This window comes from Pithys albifrons, chromosome 13 (genome assembly GCF_047495875.1).
Source record: "Pithys albifrons albifrons isolate INPA30051 chromosome 13, PitAlb_v1, whole genome shotgun sequence".
Classification (NCBI taxonomy): Eukaryota; Metazoa; Chordata; class Aves; order Passeriformes; family Thamnophilidae; genus Pithys; species Pithys albifrons.
Window position 1 is genome coordinate 8461388 of NC_092470.1, and position 18252 is coordinate 8479639.

Here is an 18252-nt window from a genome sequence, read left to right on the forward strand (position 1 = left end):
CAGCAGAAAACTATTCTCTCTTTTGCCCAGCTCTGGTTTTTTGCAGTTGTAGCAAGCTGAAACAGCATGCGGGGTTGTCTGACTAATGCTGCTGTGGCAAAAAAAGCAGCAGGACTACATAGCCAGGCGTGAAGCTTGTCTTTTTGGTGGGAGCAAGCAATGAAATAGGCTTAGCTGTCCTATGAAACCTGAGCTCCCCAAACAGCCTTGTAACCTGATGTGTGATGAGAAGTCCACTGTCCATTGAGGAAAGCCTATAGAGGTGACCCAGACCATCTAGTCTGTTAGACTTGGGTATTGAAATAATCACTGGCTTTTGTGATGTTAAGTGTGTCATTTCACGTGTAAATTTGGAATTGACAGTGTCCATCTGAGTTTGTACAAATGCATCATAGTGTTGCTGGAATTAGCCAAGTGAGAGTAACAAGAGTTTACTTGATCTCTGCTATTCAGCATCCAATGTGTAGCAAGAAAACTGTTATTTCAGCTTGCTTGGGTGGCCTGAGCAAAGATAGAGGCTAATGTTCAAATTATTTGCCAGATTCCGCAAGGATGACAGTCTTGCCTCACTTCACCTCCATTGCCCACTAAAAAAATGTTAAAAACTTAGTTGTGATTTTAATTTGAAGTATCCTAAAAGGATATGTAGATAGGGAAAAATCCTACAAATAATCAGGGAAATTCTGGAGCAAGATGAAATACAGTTTCTTAATTGTAGCAAATGAGGTCTCAATATGGCTCTAGGCAGAAAGGTGGATGCTTATGCAAAGCCCAAGGATTGAATTGCTCTTCTCAAATTGGCTGTCTCAGACTCTCATATCTTGTCATTATTCACTTCATCTACTCTCTGGGAAGGTGTGTTAGTGGTGATGTACCACAGGCTTTACTCTACTGACAAGATAACACGGTAAGTTCTATACTGTAAATTCAACTGTAATGGAACTAGTTGTAATTAACTCTGAGGTTTTACATGCCAAAACATCTGTTGCTATGGTTTTCTGAGCTTTTACAAGCCTCTATTAACTCTGTTTTAAGACTACAAGAGACAGTGTGAACTTAGTGTTTCTAGCAGTGTTAAAACAGGAGTTTCAAAAATTTTATCTTAAATCAGTGTTTCAAAACAAAATCAACACTTTGTTAATGATGCAAACTGTAAGAGTTTGAAGTGTGATAACCATTGTTGACTGTTTGCTGCCATCCTTAAAGCTGCAATAACAGCTAATACCTTGTCATTCCTCTTCACTGCTTCAAGAACCATTCCAGCAGAAGAGGTAGTCTGCAAACCTACAGACTTGAAGAGCAGCCTGCACATCCAGTGGTACGTCATCTTCCAAAAAACACAAGGCTTTTAGGGGTATGATGTGTCAACATTTCAAGTGAGATTTGGCCTTTCATGTCCAGCAGCTCCCTGACAAAACGGCAGTTATGAGTCTAGTTCAGTCAAAGCATTCATGTTCCAACCTTGTTTATCATTAGCATGGGCAGAGCCTGCAGAAGGAAGTAGTCTTCTCATGAAAATACAAGTTTTGTTTGCCTTATAATTGTTTACTTTTAATTAAAATCTGTACCACATTACATTATGTTTTCATGGTGACACTGCAAGCCATGAGCTCCTAGCCAGAAGTACTAGGTTTGATCAGCCCTGCCTAAACCAAGTTTATAAATGAATCCTTTACATGAGGAGCTTGAATTTTAAATAAACAAATAACAAAAAATCTGTTACTTCAAACTACTCAGTTAAGGACTCAAATACTTCTTATCTATTTTATCCAGTTTGTAAAAGTCGTGAACCTTCTGGATTATAATTTTGTTGTTTTAATTTGACAGAGGAAAACCTTTTCACAGTAAGTTTCGTAGGTTTTTTAATTGTTTTTCATCTGTTATTACTAATATTTAGTTACTGCCTACTTCATCTGGATTGCCCCCAGGCTGGGAAGAACGACAAGATGACAAAGGAAGGTCATATTATATAGATCACAATTCTAGAACCACTACCTGGATAAAGCCAGTTGTACAGGTACTGTGTCATCTAATTTATTGATGGTTTTTTTCATTTAACCTTTTAAACATCTGGCATAAGAGAAGTTGAGAGACCTCTTTGTGAAATAAAACATACAAACAGCATAAACTACTCAAGGACTATGTAAAATATCTGAGAGACTGCAAGGAGAGTTAGGAACAGTCACATTAATGGCAGATCAGTCTACTTATGAGTATACTAAGAAAGCCTCCTAGAGTGACAGCTGACTGAAAAGACTGAAAGGCTTCTTTTAACCTTGATAGCATGATCATTGATTTTTAGTCAATGTTATTGATATTAGATGAAACAAATACATGTACTGTCTGGCACTTGCTTTATGGAACTACTTCCATAAGTCAAAAATACAGGATAGTATTAAAATTACATTGCTTTACGTGGCTTTGATTTGATTTTGGGGGCTTTTTTGTCCTTGACCATAGATTGCTCCAGAAACAAGTCAGGTGTCAGCTGCACAGGGTACTTCTGTAGGAAGACAGCCACAAGCAACATCCAGTGACTCGTCACAACAGTCTCCTCAGCAGCAGCCTGAAATGGAGCAAGGGTTCCTCCCTAAAGGCTGGGAAGTCCGACATGCACCCAATGGGAGACCATTCTTTATTGACCACAATACCAAAACTACAACATGGGTAATGGACTGCTCTCATGGACTGAAGTTCTAGTTTCTCTTGCATCCAAACTTTGCTGCTTTCAACACGTTTCTGTATATATCTTTAGTGCCAAGGTAGCTGTGTCTGTTAAGGAGCATAAGTAATAAAAATGCAAGGAATTTAATCTTCTACTCATTATATGTATTTTATCAGTTTTTCTAGCTGTAATGGCACTTGAAAGTTTAGTTTGGAAGGAGGAATGTAGAAATCTGTTTGGCAGATGTAAAATACCTCCTAAATGACATTGTCAAACTGAGATAGCTTACATGTGCTGTTACCAGAAATCAGTTTTGTGAACTTAGCTTCAACAGGAAATCCATTACCTTTGAATTTATCATAGGGAACACCGTGAATACTTAGGAAAGCAGACCAGGTGCAGCTACACTGTGGATGAGGGAGTTGTACAGCTGCAGTCCCACGGAGTGGCACTGCACACCACTTGGCAGTGTTGTTAGATGGACTTAAGCATTTCAGGAGTAGATCAGTTATTACTGTTAGATGAAAGGGAGAGAGAGAAAGGGATTCAAAGTGACTATTCTTTTCTCCAAGATTGTGGAAAGAACTCATTTAGTGCAACCACCTTCACCCCCCACCTCCCCCAAAAACCCCAACCAAGCAACTGAACAACATAAAAACCCCACCAAACCCAAAAAGCACAAGAAGTGCCAGAAACTATGTGGAAAGTAATTTGACTCAATTACAGAAAAATTGAGTTAAATGAGGGAGTTTCATTTATATGTATGTAAATAAAACGTGAGAGGTCCCTAGATGATTGTAAATTACTGCAGTACTGAGAATCCCCAAGGGTTCCTCTGTCTGCAGAATGTGCAACAATTACCTAGTTGGTCCTAGGCACATTCTTTACACAGTCATTAATAAAGAGGAAAAATCTAAAGCAGAACAAAACAGCAGGAGGATTCTAATGTGCTGCTTGTTTTCTTTTCAAAGGAAGATCCAAGAGTGAAAATTTCTGGTCATTCGAGGAGAAAGACTTCCCTAGATCCAGTAGACCTGGGCCCACTACCTGTAAGAAAACCATTTTGTACTTGTTTTGCAGATGAAACAATTTAACTGTAAATTAGCACTATTGAAATTTGCACATGAGAAAATGAAGCCTGCTTTTTTCCTACAAAAAATACTATATTTTGAATCCCAGTGCTGACAGTAGATGGAGGGGGGAATGCCCACAACTGCAGGTCATGTTGAGTTCTGTGCAAACTGTATGATCAGAAATTTGTAATAAAAGTGTCACCTTCTTACAGCCAGGATGGGAAGAGAGAACTCACACAGATGGAAGAATATTCTTCATAAACCACAGTATGTACAATGTAGTATTCTGTCGCACTCATCATTTTATTTCTGAACATTATCTGAATTAATGGAACTAATTAAGAAATTTCTTGCAGATACAAAGAGAACACAATGGGAGGATCCTCGACTGCAGAATGTGGCTATAACTGGACCAGTAAGCCTTCCTTACATAGGTTTTTCATATTTTTCAAGAATACTGTTAATAGAATCTGAACTCTTGTTAACAATTAGTTGGTCTAGAAGGTGAAACTTCCAGGGTCTTTGAACAAAGCTTTTTTTATTTTTTGAAGACTGTTTAGAAAGCTTTCCATGGAATTGGTCTTTAAATGCCAGAAAGAAAAAGCAGTTCCCATGGTTGGTAGTTTATAGATGTGGGGGGAGGGATTTAAAGTGGGTGAAAAAAATGACATTTTTTTTCATCCACACTCGTGCAATTCAAGACGTAAACTCGAGAAAAAAAGGGGGGGAAAGGAAACAGAATCTCTTAAAAAGGAATGAAATTAGTTTCCAATTGAAAAATAATTATCTAGCCTTGATACTTACTCTGAAGTGCAAAATCACCAGGACTAATTGCAAAGCTGGTACACATTATAATTATAGATAGGTTTTAGTGTTCAGCTGATATCTGTGTTTATTAATAGCCCACATATGTAAACAGCCTTCTCTGCCCATGGAAAATAGAGGTGTTTGTAGCCAGGTCTCTGATGATACAGCAGGGAAAGACTATGCGTTCTGTACGTCACCAAAGGCATTTGGGTCACTTTGATCTGGGCCACTCACTGATCCCTCACTTACATCAGCTCCTGGGAAACCACAGCATAAATGCTGGGGAACTGATCTGAACAGAAGTGCTTTTCATTCCAGATGTTTATAAATTGAAAGTCCCCCGTGCCACTCAGTAAAACATATATTCCTGTTGTCTCAGAACTTAAATGCATTGTCTGTGTTTCACAGACAAAGACTAGTTTATATTATATTAATTGTTAGAGTATCTCAAAGTTTCTCTTTTTCGTTTTTCCTTTTTTTTCTTGTTTTTTCTTTCCCCCACAAAGGCTGTGCCTTACTCCAGGGACTACAAACGGAAGTATGAATTCTTCAGAAAGAAGTTGAAGAAACAGGTTAGTAATCAGTAGGAGTCTGGCAGAAGGTTAAGAAACTTATGCCCCTAAACAAAGGGAAGTTTAGCTTAGTGGAGCAGTAACTTGGTAACAGTTAGCATTTAATCTAACAGCAAGGTTTGTGACTTTATGCAGAGATGAGACTGCAAGCAATCTAATTGAAAAGGTAGAAATTCCAAAAGGTTCAAAGAGCTGTGAGCCTGAAAGTAGACTGGCAACAGAAGTTTGAAAGTGTATAATAGGGTTTTTTCAGAATATGAAAGTGGAAGTTTTAGCTTGTCCATGTAGAAATCTGTGCTGTCATCTTGATCAGGCTGAATGGCTGTAATAACTTGTTAGAGCCTTAAAATCTGAAGTTTACAGATCTCATTGGCAAATTGTAGGTTGAAGTGGCAGTGCCAGGTATATTTATAACATGTACCATGAAAGACTGTAAATAGCATCTGGACAGCCAGATAACAATGAGTCTCTGCACAAGTGCAATCAAATTTTTTATCCTTGGGAGATATCTTACATACATAATAATAGCCTTTGCATTTAGATTCACCTTTTACCTACCAAGTCTGCCCATGCATTTTGAGCTGACATGTAAGTTGCACATAATTATATATGCACCTCATTTTTTGTGTTCCTAGTCAAACAAGCTTGGCATTCAGTCAAATATCATTATATTAATCTGAGAAATGATACACAGCTCAGCCACTCCATACAATCATGGTAATTTAAGAATTAAATACAACCATAGATTTTTCTTATATAAGGGAATGGGACACCTGTACTTATAGTTAGGATATTGAACTGGAAGGTGAAATAAGCCAGGTAAATGGTTCCAAATAATTCTGTGTAGGAACTGTGAGCTTTTTTTAATCAAGTTTGCAATATGATGAATGTTCAGTGTCAAAAAAAACTCCATGTCTTGCTGCATGTAGAACAACTGCCCATATGCTGTTACTGGTAAGAACTTCCTTTAACTGTATTGTCTTAGTATGAAATAGAACTTAGTACCTGAAACTTTCCTTGCTAGTTGCAAGGTAAACAGAACCTTTTCTCAATCATATTTTGTTATATTTCCAAGTTGTCTTTTTACAGCATTTGCATACTCTGCAAAGCTATAAAATGCTGGGGTTTGTTCTTCCATTCTATGTTTTCATATTTTCTTTTTTTAGAGTGATATTCCCAATAGATTTGAAATGAAAATTCATCGCACAACAATCCTTGAAGATTCTTACAGAAGAATTATAGCTGTAAAGAGAGCAGATTTTCTTAAAGCAAGACTTTGGATTGAGTTTGATGGTGAAAAAGGTTTAGACTATGGAGGAGTGGCCAGGGAATGGTTCTTCCTTCTCTCTAAAGAAATGTTTAATCCTTATTATGGATTGTTCGAATATTCAGCTACGTAAGTAATACAGGTCTGGAAGACATGACAACTTTCCTAGGAAAAGCACACCAATTGTGTTTCTTGTATTTTCTTTAAAAAGAGAATTACTGCCCCTTTCTCCCACCTGCAGCTGCACAGGAGGGTTTAGTGTTAATAAATGCAGTAATCTGCACCTTGTTGCTTGGCAGAAGAATATTGTCCCGCATAAGCCATATGATGCTTGCATGGCCATCTCCTGCTTAACAGAAGAGGCAGCACTTCACAAATGATGCAGAGCTTTAAAACTGTTAGCAGTTAATCCCATCTCTTCAGTATGTCTCTAATTTACATGGTGGCTGTTTCTGATATGCTAATAGTCTTCTATTGAGTATTGTTAAGTATTAGATATTAACATCATGACAAGCAATAACTGATTTAACTAGTGATGTCTTTCAGGTTTTCAGATGTTCCAATAGTACAACATTGTGTTTTTCTTTCTCTTCCCTGTGCCTTCCTTCACCGTCAGAGATAACTATACTCTGCAGATCAATCCAAACTCTGGACTTTGCAATGAAGATCATCTCTCTTATTTCAAGTTTATAGGTCGTGTGGCTGGAATGGCTGTTTACCATGGCAAACTTTTGGATGGTTAGTATTTATTCTATGTAATATTTATATTAATATTGTGCCTTTTTGGAATCTCAAGTTACATACTGTTGAATTTATTCCTTCTTCTTTCAAGCCTTTTTTATTCGTCCTTTTTACAAGATGATGCTCCAAAAACCAATAACACTACATGATATGGAGTCTGTGGTATGTAATTTGCTTTATCATCTGTTAAGATTTCATGTTCATATTAATTCTTTATATATATCTTTATTGACACTGAGAAGGGTGAAAATACATGATTTAAAGAATTTTTAGGCTCTATCTTTTGTAAGTCTGTAAGTTGTATAGGAATTAAAACTTCCAGTGAAAATGAAAGACCTACGCTTAGGTTTAAGTCAGTTGAGCTCTATTGGAAACTTGACTCTAAACTTTCTATGCTGTTTTCTTCAAATATTTCTAGACACTAGGGTTCCTAAAATTGCTTATGAATATCTTTAGGATCCTTGTCTTAACCTGTTTTTTACATTAGTTTGTGGTTTTGATTATTAAAAATAATTGTATTCTTATACTTTCAGAGACTGAAAATATTTGAGTGATACAGTGTAACATTTGTAGAGAAAAAACACGGCCCTTAGAATTTTCTTATTTGGTTTGTTGCCTGATAATGGCTCTTATCTACAGTAATGGCCAAAGTGATTTTCATTTGATCTCTTTCATCTATTCCTGGTTTTGCTGCCCTTTAAGATTACAGAGTATAGTTCCTGTCTGTCTCTGAGTAATAGATTAATAGATATGTCCTGATTTTTTGGGTATGGGTTTTCCTGTGTTTTGATTTTATTTTTGTTCAGTACTCTGGAATCATGAAATAGCTGATGGGAAGGGCCCCTAAAGATCATCCATGTCCAACCCCCATGCCATGGGCAGGGACACCTTCCACTATCCCAGGCTGCTCAAAGGCCTGTCCAGTCTGGCCTTGGTCACTTCGAGGGATGGGGCATCCACAGATTTTCTGGGCAGCCTGTGCCAGGGCCTCACCACCCTCACAATGAAGAATGTCTTCTCAGTATCTAAGCTAAATATACCCTCCTTCAGTTTAAAATCATTGTCCCTCATCCTATCACTGCACTCCTTGATAAAGAGTCCTTTTCCATATTTTCTGTAGTCCTTCTGTAGGTACTGCCAGGTGCTCTAAGGTCTCCCCAAAGCTTTTTCTTCTCAGGCTGAACACCCCCAGCTCCCTTAGCCTGTCTCTAGCAGAGGGGCTCCAGCCCTCAGAGCGTCCCTGTGTCCTCCTCTGGCCTCGCTCCAGCAGCTCCATGTCCTTTACATGCTGTGGGTCCCACAGCTGGAGGCAGCACTCAAGGTGGGGTCTCACAGGAGTGGAGACAGCGAGAGAGTCACCTCCCTTGACCTGCTGGTCACACTGCTTTGGATGCAGCCCAAGATGCAGGTGGCTTTATCTTAATTGTCATTTCCTAAGGCTCTTTATAGTAATGCCTAATAATAAAAGGACGATGAATACAGGATGAGAGACAGAGTCCAAAATATATTACTTGAGATAGTGCTGTGACATCACTATTTTGCTGTGTGAGACATTCACATAGATTGCTGAGTCTTCAGGTTTCAAACATCTTTAGAGCTTTGTTCAATTGCAGAGTAGGCAGTAGATCATTACCCGGGTAGCAGCAGTCAGTGGGTTGTTGTGGAACCTCTTGCAGCTTTAAAGGTGGCTACTCTATTTTCTGTTTACTATTTTGTAATTCTTTCTTAGGATAGTGAATATTACAATTCTCTGAGATGGATTCTTGAAAATGACCCAACAGAACTGGACCTCAGATTTATAGTTGATGAGGAACTTTTTGGTCAGGTCAGTATGTTTATGTAAAGTAGAATAGATCAAATATGAAAAAAAAACCACATTTGACTTGTGAAATTAGCTGATTTTATATGTATGGTGTTAAGAAAACCCCTTCATTCACTCAGCTGCTTTTTGCTCATGTAGTGCTTTTAACCTGTCTGTGATGTGATAAAGGACTTGGAAATAAGCAGAGCTTTAAAAACTTGCTTGTGCTTTTTTCTTAAATAATACTTGCATTGAAATGTAGCTGTTGCTGTGAAGGCAACCCAAGACTAATATCCACAGTCCATTGCTTCATCTGGAGTAAAGTTGTTTTTATCTGATTGGCTGAAAAGGATAAGCTCTTTTGAAAATGGTTGGAATCACTGAGAGATAATGTTTTTTCTCTAATATGTACTAGAAACTTGTAGAATAAATGAGTTTATTATTGTGTAGAAAACTATTTAAGATTAGTCATGCAGAAATACCACTGGTTTTGTATAAAATTTCCAAATTACAGCTGCCAACTAGATCTAAGTAGGATAATAACCTTTGTAGTCTTGTGTAACTACATTGATCTTAAGTAGGAGCAATGAAAATGTACATCCATGATCAATTGAAAATCAAATATTTGTCTCCTGAGGTTCTAGTAGTATAAATCATTATATAATAGAGATGCATATTGATTCACTTACTTACTGGGACCGTTGCTGAAGTGGTTCTATAATTGCTTTTCCTTGAGACTGTAAGAGAAAGCTGGGTCATGGAATATGCAGTTAGCGAGATTCACATTCCTGGGAACTTGTGTGCTGACTTGGGTGGGCTGTTGTAGCAGAGGTTCACCCACTGCAGTCTGGGATCCCAAATTATATTATTCCATGACCTGTGAAGCTGGATCTGTTTCTCATAGTTTTCAAGTTCTGCAGTGTTCAAGAGTTACCTGAATTACCTGATATTAACATATGAATTCTGTTACATGCCCATCTCATTTAACACCCATTCTCTGTGTTACATTTAGACCCATCAACATGAACTGAAAAGTGGTGGATCAGAAATAGTTGTCACCAACAAGAACAAGAGAGACTACATTCAGTAAGTAGTGGCTGCTGTGTGCAATGTATCTCACTGGATTCCCCTCTACAGGCAGGGGTTGTGTTGGCTTTATTTACAAAAGGAAGTTGTTCTTGGGATATATAAGTCACTTTGATTTTAAATGGTTTGGCTCTCTTCTTTTTTTTCCTCTATAGTCTTGTAATTCAGTGGAGATTTGTGAGCAGAGTACAGAAGCAAATGACAGCCTTTAAAGAGGTATAGTTTTAATTACAATTACATCTAATATTAAGCTTTTTTGGACATCCTGAAGACCCACAGATAATTTGGTTATGTAAATAATGTAAGGTATAAAAAAGGCAGTGATACTTTTTATAGTGTCAGCTTTGAAATATTTCAGACTTAAAAATCTTTTTGATATATTTTTACTGAGGTGTTTAATTCATGTTAAAAAATTTGCTGATTTTTCAGCCTTAGCTGCCATGCAAACTATTTAATGACTTTTGGAGAAATGAAACTTAATTTGTTTGATTTAAACTAGGTTGCTTATCCTTATTTGTATAAATTGTATTGCATAATGATATTCAGACTTCCATACTCATCACTCAGTGTTGCACAATAAAGATGTGAGAAGTCAGAGTTGAAAGTACTATAACCAAACTGGAGACTACTGATGTCCAAACATCTGTATTTGATGTATTGCTTTGGCTCTGCTTATTAAAGCCTCTGAATATCGTTCTCCATGAATAAAAAGGCATAAATAATGGTGACTTGATCTTTAAAACCTCCCCTCATCTTTTTAGGGCTTTTTTGAACTAATACCACAGGACCTGATTAAACTTTTTGATGAAAATGAGCTAGAGGTAAGTGTATCATGGAAAAGAAAGCAAATTCCATTAAAACTTAATTTTACTGACTTAAACTTTGGTGGGTTTTGTTCTTTTTTTTTTATATCTTTGTAGTTATTAATGTGTGGATTGGGAGATGTGGATGTGGCTGATTGGAAACTACATACAAAATACAAAAATGGCTACAACATAAACCATCAAGTAATACAGTGGTTCTGGAAGGTATTGTGAAGTTCTCATGTTTTTCTACTCAAAAGTTGTTGCCTTTCTGCTCTGCTAGTTTATTGTGTGATTAAACAATAGGTTAGGTAAATATTATTTGACCATTAAAATTCCTGAGGAAGTAAGAAAACTAAAGATGAGGTGGATGGTAAGAATGTAAATACAATACTGATGCTTGCTTTTTCAAAAAAAATCCGTGTCTGACTAGGGTTAAAGATATATCTGTGTAGGTTTTTCTGGCACAGTTACACTAAAGAGGTGTTAAACTCTTCTGTTTAATAAGTTACAGGAATTTGGCTGCCAGTTCATAGCATCAGGAAACTTCAAAGAAAGTAGGGGCCAAATCTTCAAGGGAAGTATTTTAACAGTTTGCTAAGCCAGTAACCATTCTCTTGTTACAGTACCATTAAAAAATTGTTGACTTCATAGCTTTCAGCAATAGGCAGTGTATCACTAAACAATGTATGTGTATCTCCAAGATGATGGTTCAGAGGTAGATACTATGTTGCATAAGTCTACTAGCTTAAAACCTCAATTTAAAAATAAATCTTTAATTGTAATCATTATCTTACATAGGCAGTCTTAATGATGGACTCTGAAAAGAGAATACGATTACTTCAGTTTGTTACTGGCACATCCCGTGTTCCCATGAACGGCTTTGCTGAGCTGTATGGTGAGTACTTATGATTATCTCCACAATTAAGTAATAGAGAACCTGAAACCAAAATTGTCCTGATGTTTGACTTCACACACGGGCAAATTATTTTTCAGATTTTGCTTAAAAAATCAGTATATGCTGGCAGTTATAAAATCAGAGTTAGAGAGGAGTCACTTAGATCACACATCTGTCCCATATTCTGTAAATACTTTGTTGTAATTCTGGTTTTGGAAGTTTTTATATGCATAGGACTTCTCGAATGAATGTGGATTTTTAAAGTTCTCAAGAGCTGCAAAAATCCTGTTTAACACATGATTGAGCTTAAAGAAAATTCAGTTATCCAAGATCTGATTACAAAGACGTGCTGGCATCAGCAGTTAACTTCAGTTCCCCAACTGCTTTTATCTGCTCACAAGCCATGGTTGTACAGATGCAGTTGTTTGTAAGGGCATCCTCCAGGGGGGACCACGGAAATGACACGAGTTAAACACAATGCCAGGAGAAAAGTTGTGAACCTACAGCACAGAGACTGAAACAGGCAGATGACAGCGGGGAGCAACTTCAATAGTAAAGCCAGAAAGCCACTGAGGATCGAGCAGGGGCAGGCAGAGAGAGCAGCCTGCAGAGGGTGGGATGCTCTGCTGACAGGAGCCTGTTTGCAGCTGCCATCAGCTATTATGTTTTCTGCTGGACTACTTTATTAAGGCTGGAAGTGCTTGAGATCCTGTGCAAGTGACCGAATAGCCTAATTTGCCTACTGATTAAACATTTTCTTCTTTATAAACAAGACACTAATTTGTTTATGAAACAAAAGAGTTGTGAACAAATACCACCCACCATGTGTCCCCATTTCTCCAAGTCTTCATTTTTATTGTAAATACTCGGTTTATTTTTTCTCTTCCATCAGTAAATGAGTTGTGAGTTCCAATGGGAAGGACACTGCCCTCAGCAAACTTGAGCCATGTGCCTGCTGTTGCACCTGCACCTTGGCACTGTTGGTGTTACAGCACATGCTTGTCACAGGGGAACCCAGTAGGAATTCTGCTGCCTCAGGACTTCTGCTTTATTTGTCTGAAAACCCTACTAGAGATAGAACTAAGGAATTATCCAGGGAAGGAAACTACTGAAGCTCTTGGCTTCCTTCTGCCTGGGCATTAGGATATCCCTGGGCAGTGTTCTGACCAAGTCCCAGTTTCTGTAATTCACTCATTAGTGAAAAATTCAATTAGTGGTTGTCTCGTGCAGTGCTTCGTTTATTTCTCTTATGGTTATTTCTGCTTTACCATCCTCATTAATCTGCAGTTAGGATCAGAATCACCTTTCCTGTACCTGCTTCTATTTGAGGACCTGCAGGGGGTTCTGCAGTGCCCCGTGCTGGTCCGTGGCGCTTTGCTGCTGGCCCGTGGCTGTTCCCTTCCCACCCCCGTCTACAGCAGCCCTGGGTTCGGCTTCCTGGCGGAGATCTCCCTCTCGTGGCACAGAGAGGCATTTCTGCTCCCAAAACAGGAGTACTTGGACTCCAGGAGCAAATCCTCCCAACCTGGAGAACTAGGACCCTGAACAGACCTTCTCTGGCAAGACAGTGATTGAGGGTTCTTTTAAACTACATAGTCTTCCCCAGACGAATACAAATGCTTTCAGCAACTGAAGGAAATGGTTACAAAATGCCCTTTGCATCTCCTTGGTGAGAATTGAGAGGTCCAAAAAACATTCAGATAGGACATGCTGCAAGACAGGTGTTGAAGACACAGAGGTAGCTGGGGCTGCATGTGCTAGCCAGAAATGTTCCCTGAGGTGCATAAGAACATCCTTGGTTCAAAAGTTCTCAGTTGGTCTGCTCTGGTGTTGCATAGGTAAAGGTGGGCATTGAGAGCTTTCTACCAGGTTATATAACTTGGCACATGGTGATAAATGCATAATTTTTTACATGCAGAATTTATACAGCATAGAATTGTTTTCTCCTTAAAATTTTCAGTGCCATTGACTGCATATGCATTTAGGTCTTAGACATCTGAGCTTATGGTGTAAAAGTCTCTTGAAATTAAGGTATAGCAAGAAATAATTAAAATCCAAGGGAATTTGGATTATTGACCATTACTGAGTATAGATTGATTTGATTCATATAGCTGGCTCCTACTACTGTCAGGTTACAAAAAACCAAAATAGTTCTTAATTTCAATTCCATAAGAGGGTGAAAATGGATGCATTCTTTTCTGCAGGTTCAAATGGACCACAGTTGTTCACAGTTGAACAGTGGGGCACCCCTGAAAAACTGCCAAGAGCTCATACCTGGTAAGTATTTAATTTAAATAAATTGTAACCTTTAGTAAGAGTGATAAGACATTTAAGAGTTTTCATCTGTTTTTCAGCTTTAATCGCTTGGATTTGCCTCCATACGACTCGTTTGAAGATTTATGGGATAAACTTCTTCTAGCGATTGAAAACACTCAGGGTTTTGATGGGGTTGATTAAGACACAGACATAAATTATATTGGTCCAGTGCTGCAATTTCATCTGAAGGGTTTACAAACAAATTTGAATTTTCCAGGGACTACCATTGTATTTAGTCACATGGCTATTGAATCTTCATAGTATCACATGTAAAATAAGTAAGTGTTAAAAATTCACTAACTTTTGAAAAAGTATTTTGTCATTTCCACAGTTTTCTGTAATTTGCTGATAAATACAATATACACATTGGACAGGCCAGTGTCAAGTAAGTAAAAAACTAAAATGTTTTTTAAGCAGTTGCCTCTTGTACAATATTTGAGACTGTCCTGCAGTAAACTACTGAAGTAAAGCTGTGAAGAAATCTTTGCAGAGGATTTAAATTTGAATTGCTGATTTAAGAGGAACAACTGAAATTGTTAAACTGTTTAAAAAAGAAACCAGCCAAACAAAAAACAACACCAAACCCAACAAACTTCATGTAATGCAATATCATAATCTGTGCTGCTTCAGCCTGTTTACAACAGATCTGCTCTAAGCACTTTATAATTCAGCATATTAGGTAACACATTGGAAAGCATTTGTTTGCATTATCAGCCATTGGTTTGCAGAACATTGACTCACTGACACATTTGTTAGATTTCTGTTTCTACCTTGCTTTTGTTAAAACAGTGTAACAAACCCAAGTTTTTTATACAAAACAGAGAAGCAACGTAATTCTGAGTTGTAATGAGAAATTATATCCATTTTTTGTTTGGATTTGTATACTGATGTTTGTTTATTGAGTGTTCATCACTTTTTTTGATAAATTTGTAGTTCAATGATGGATAATATTTTCAATTCAGCCTTTTGCAACAAATCAATCAAGTGAAATTTGTATGGATATCACTCAATATTAGTTACTGATAGTTAGAGGCCTTTATTATCCATTCTTGCAGTATTGCACTACATAACAATAAAGAACATGTTTACAGGGTTTTCTGGGCCAAATTCAGCAGTCTCGTGTGTGCAAACTTCTCTGCTCTGCATGGAGGTTCTGCACACGTGATCAGGTGCAGAATTTGGTTCTGTGATATGTTTACAGGTTGCTAGTTTCTACAGCTGCATTTTTATATTTTTTTCTCCACTGTTAGTCTAGAAACCAAATTTGTTAAGACAGTATAACCAAAGTCATAACCAACAATGTGCAATTTATTGTTGATCAACTTGTCATATAAATATTGGTTTGATTTCTTTTGTAAATGTGGGTATTTTTTGTATTAATGTTAACATTTTTTTGAGCAAGTGCTAGTTAATATGATTAGCAAAGTTGGTTCTAAACGAAAAAAGTTGGTTTATGTACTTGGCTTGCTCAAATTTTAACATTTTATTATGATGCCAATTAACATTTTATTATGATCTGAGGAAATGACAGTACCTAGCTTTGGCCAGCAAATTTCTGTTTAGTCACAGTCTTTATAAATATGCAAGAAGAAAGTGTAGCACATCTCTCTTTGAAGATATGTAAATTATGTAACAAATGTTAATGGGTCTTAAGGGATATTTACAATCCCACTTTGTTTTATTCTTTGTCTAGGTCATTAGGACTGAGAATATTACATGTAAATAAAGGTAAATTATACAAATTTCCCAAATCTATATGCAGTTTTGTAAAACGTGAATGATATATCAGTAAATCTGTATAGATTTGAATGTAGCAGGTTTTGTTGCATACTTTAAAGTATAAAATAAGGATCCTGAGAGCGGTAAATAAAAGTTTATTCTAATAAGTTGTGATTCAGTTCTTTGAAGTAGAAATCTGTAGTCTTGAAATAGCAAGAATTCAGTAGTTTTAGTACTCCTGGGTGGGCCATGGCAGCAGTTCCAGCACAATATGCTGCTACTTTTATACAGGTTTTAAGATGCTGCAGCACCATTTCCCAGTGTTCTGCTCCCTAGACATGCAGCCTTTGACAAATTCATACCATGTTTCTATAAAAGCTCAAGGTCACTGGGAAAGGAGAGGTTGGTGGTGCTGAGTATCAGAGAATCATAAACTCATAGAATGGTTTGGGTTGGAAGGAGACCTTGAAGATCCCATGGGCCGGTAGGTAAGAGCTAAATGTATCAATCTGCTGGGAAGAAAAGAAAGAGTATGTAGAGTTGATGTTTGGTAAGAGATTTTGTGCAGATCTGGTAAGAAGCATTAATCTGTGAAGAGATTGTAGGGTAGAGTTGAGCAAGATGCTCATAGACTGTAGGGTAGAGTTGAGCAAGATGCTCATTCTAGGGCAGGGACTGGACTGTAACAGGAGGGGGAGAGAAAGAATGGCTGCAACAGGAATAGTTTTGCTTTTCTCCGGTTTAAAAACACCACACTGAGAACACAGGGCAGTTTGTGGTAGCATTTTTCTGGGCTGCTCCAAGCCCGAGAGCTGTAAGCAAAAGTTTCCTGCCAGTGGTTGTGGCTTTTGCAGCTCAACACTGATTCCAGATGCCTTGTACAGAACATGGATACTCCAGCAGAGGCTCTGCTGGGATTTGGACTCTTCTGGCTGGGCTGGGCACAGGCCATGCCCTGCTCAGGGCCTCCCCCGTGGGGTCCCCCCTAGGTGCCCCTGGGGTCAGTGGGTGACAGGACAGGGCCCTTCCCAGCACCTGGGAGGGGAGAGCAGTGGCAGGAGCTGCTGACATGATGGGGTTACATGTGTTAGGGTGGTGTGAAACCTCTGGGTGACTTCTCAGGGGTGAGCTTTCCTGGGAAGGTAGACCTTCATAGTGCATGTTCAGTAAGGGTGGTGGTGACCTCTGTGTATTAATTGTTACTATTACAGAGTGGATGGTGTTTCTGAATAAAGAGCTGTGATGCTGTCGAAGAAGTGAATTTATTTAGCCTAAAAAAGGTGAGATATATAGATTAATCTCAACAAAAACTTGCAATGTAAACTGCTCCTAATTCACAGGTTTTCTCAGACTGCTGTGGGTGAGGCTTTCTCAGGGTTTCAGTCCATGTCACTAATTTGGTTTGTATTGACTTAAAGGGTTTTGGTAAGAAATCGTCTTTCTCTAAAATGTCTGCTTTACTGCAAAGGTTATTGTGTGTGTGGAAGTGCTCTTCAGTGTGGTGTTAGGGAAATGAGACTTTAGGCATGAATAAGACACATTCAACACTGACTTGGAGGTTTGAGGCAGTGGGGGCTGTGGTTTTTTGTTCAAAATTCATATCTCACCAGACAGGATTTTAGGCTGGGGGTTGCTTGCATCAAGTGTCTCATTTCTCATGGTGGTGCAGGTGATTGTTCAGCGTTCTTGCTGCATTATGAGGCAGAGCTTTAAAGTGCCACTGAGTCTTCACTTACGCTTCTTGAAGGACATGTGACTTAAATTCTTTTTAATTACTATGAGTAAGTCACATCTGTAGCATATTAAACAATTTTTTTTACTGGAGCCTGAGTTGAGTAGTTATGCATCAAACCTAGGCAACATACATGAGTGTAAACTACTCCTTTTCTATCCTTTTTTTCTCTCCCTACCCTCAATTGTTTCACACATAAACTTACTTTATAAGCTGCCTAGTGCCTTGGCATTTGATTTGTTCTGGAAATCCATAGCAGAGTTTAGTGCTATTTCACTAATTGACGGCATCTTTACAAAAATCTGCATGTGTCTCCTTCAAATCCACAGCTGCCTCTGGCATACTGTCAATGTGAAATGTGTCCTGGATCAGCAGAGATTCTTTTTTTTCCTTGTTTACTTTTTTCAGTGCAACTTCAGCATTACTTAGCAAATACATGATACTCATCAATCCCCTTGGGTGGGAGTTACATCACTGCAATGGTAACATGCTAAAGTACCGATGAAGTGTTTAAAACTGAATATGGGTAGTTTTAAATATTGTCTTAATTTTTCTTGTGTGGTCAAAATCATGTCGATTGTTGAGAGACCAGACTCTTCTGTCTGTTGTTTGTGTTGTTTTTCATGCTGTCTGTTCATGTGTGTTTTCCTTTCTGGTTCTCATTAGTTTGTTGTGGTGCTTGGGTTCTTCACATAGGGTCTCTTTTGTATGAGATTCTGATTTTTTGCAGGCAGTTTATTTTAATATGTCCCCTTTTTAATCAACTATTTCT

At 38.0% G+C, this 18252-nt stretch overlaps 1 protein-coding gene across 3 annotated transcripts in view; it reads left to right on the forward strand.

Moving 5' to 3' along the window:
- The window catches only part of NEDD4 (NEDD4 E3 ubiquitin protein ligase), a 53083-nt gene extending 37168 nt beyond the window's left edge, over window positions 1-15915 (forward strand). For all 3 annotated transcript variants that reach the window (XM_071568226.1, XM_071568224.1, XM_071568225.1), the window contains 18 exons: window positions 1253-1318; window positions 1898-2017; window positions 2461-2667; window positions 3637-3714; window positions 3951-4005; window positions 4095-4153; window positions 5052-5117; window positions 6284-6513; window positions 7001-7122; window positions 7217-7287; window positions 8855-8950; window positions 9939-10012; window positions 10168-10228; window positions 10774-10833; window positions 10933-11040; window positions 11617-11713; window positions 13918-13990; window positions 14068-15915. In XM_071568226.1, coding sequence (XP_071424327.1) covers window positions 1253-1318; window positions 1898-2017; window positions 2461-2667; window positions 3637-3714; window positions 3951-4005; window positions 4095-4153; window positions 5052-5117; window positions 6284-6513; window positions 7001-7122; window positions 7217-7287; window positions 8855-8950; window positions 9939-10012; window positions 10168-10228; window positions 10774-10833; window positions 10933-11040; window positions 11617-11713; window positions 13918-13990; window positions 14068-14170 — 1746 coding nt within the window. In that variant the 3' untranslated portion in view covers window positions 14171-15915. The remainder of the gene's footprint in view (window positions 1-1252; window positions 1319-1897; window positions 2018-2460; window positions 2668-3636; window positions 3715-3950; window positions 4006-4094; window positions 4154-5051; window positions 5118-6283; window positions 6514-7000; window positions 7123-7216; window positions 7288-8854; window positions 8951-9938; window positions 10013-10167; window positions 10229-10773; window positions 10834-10932; window positions 11041-11616; window positions 11714-13917; window positions 13991-14067) is intronic.
- Window positions 15916-18252: the final 2337 nt, after the last annotated feature.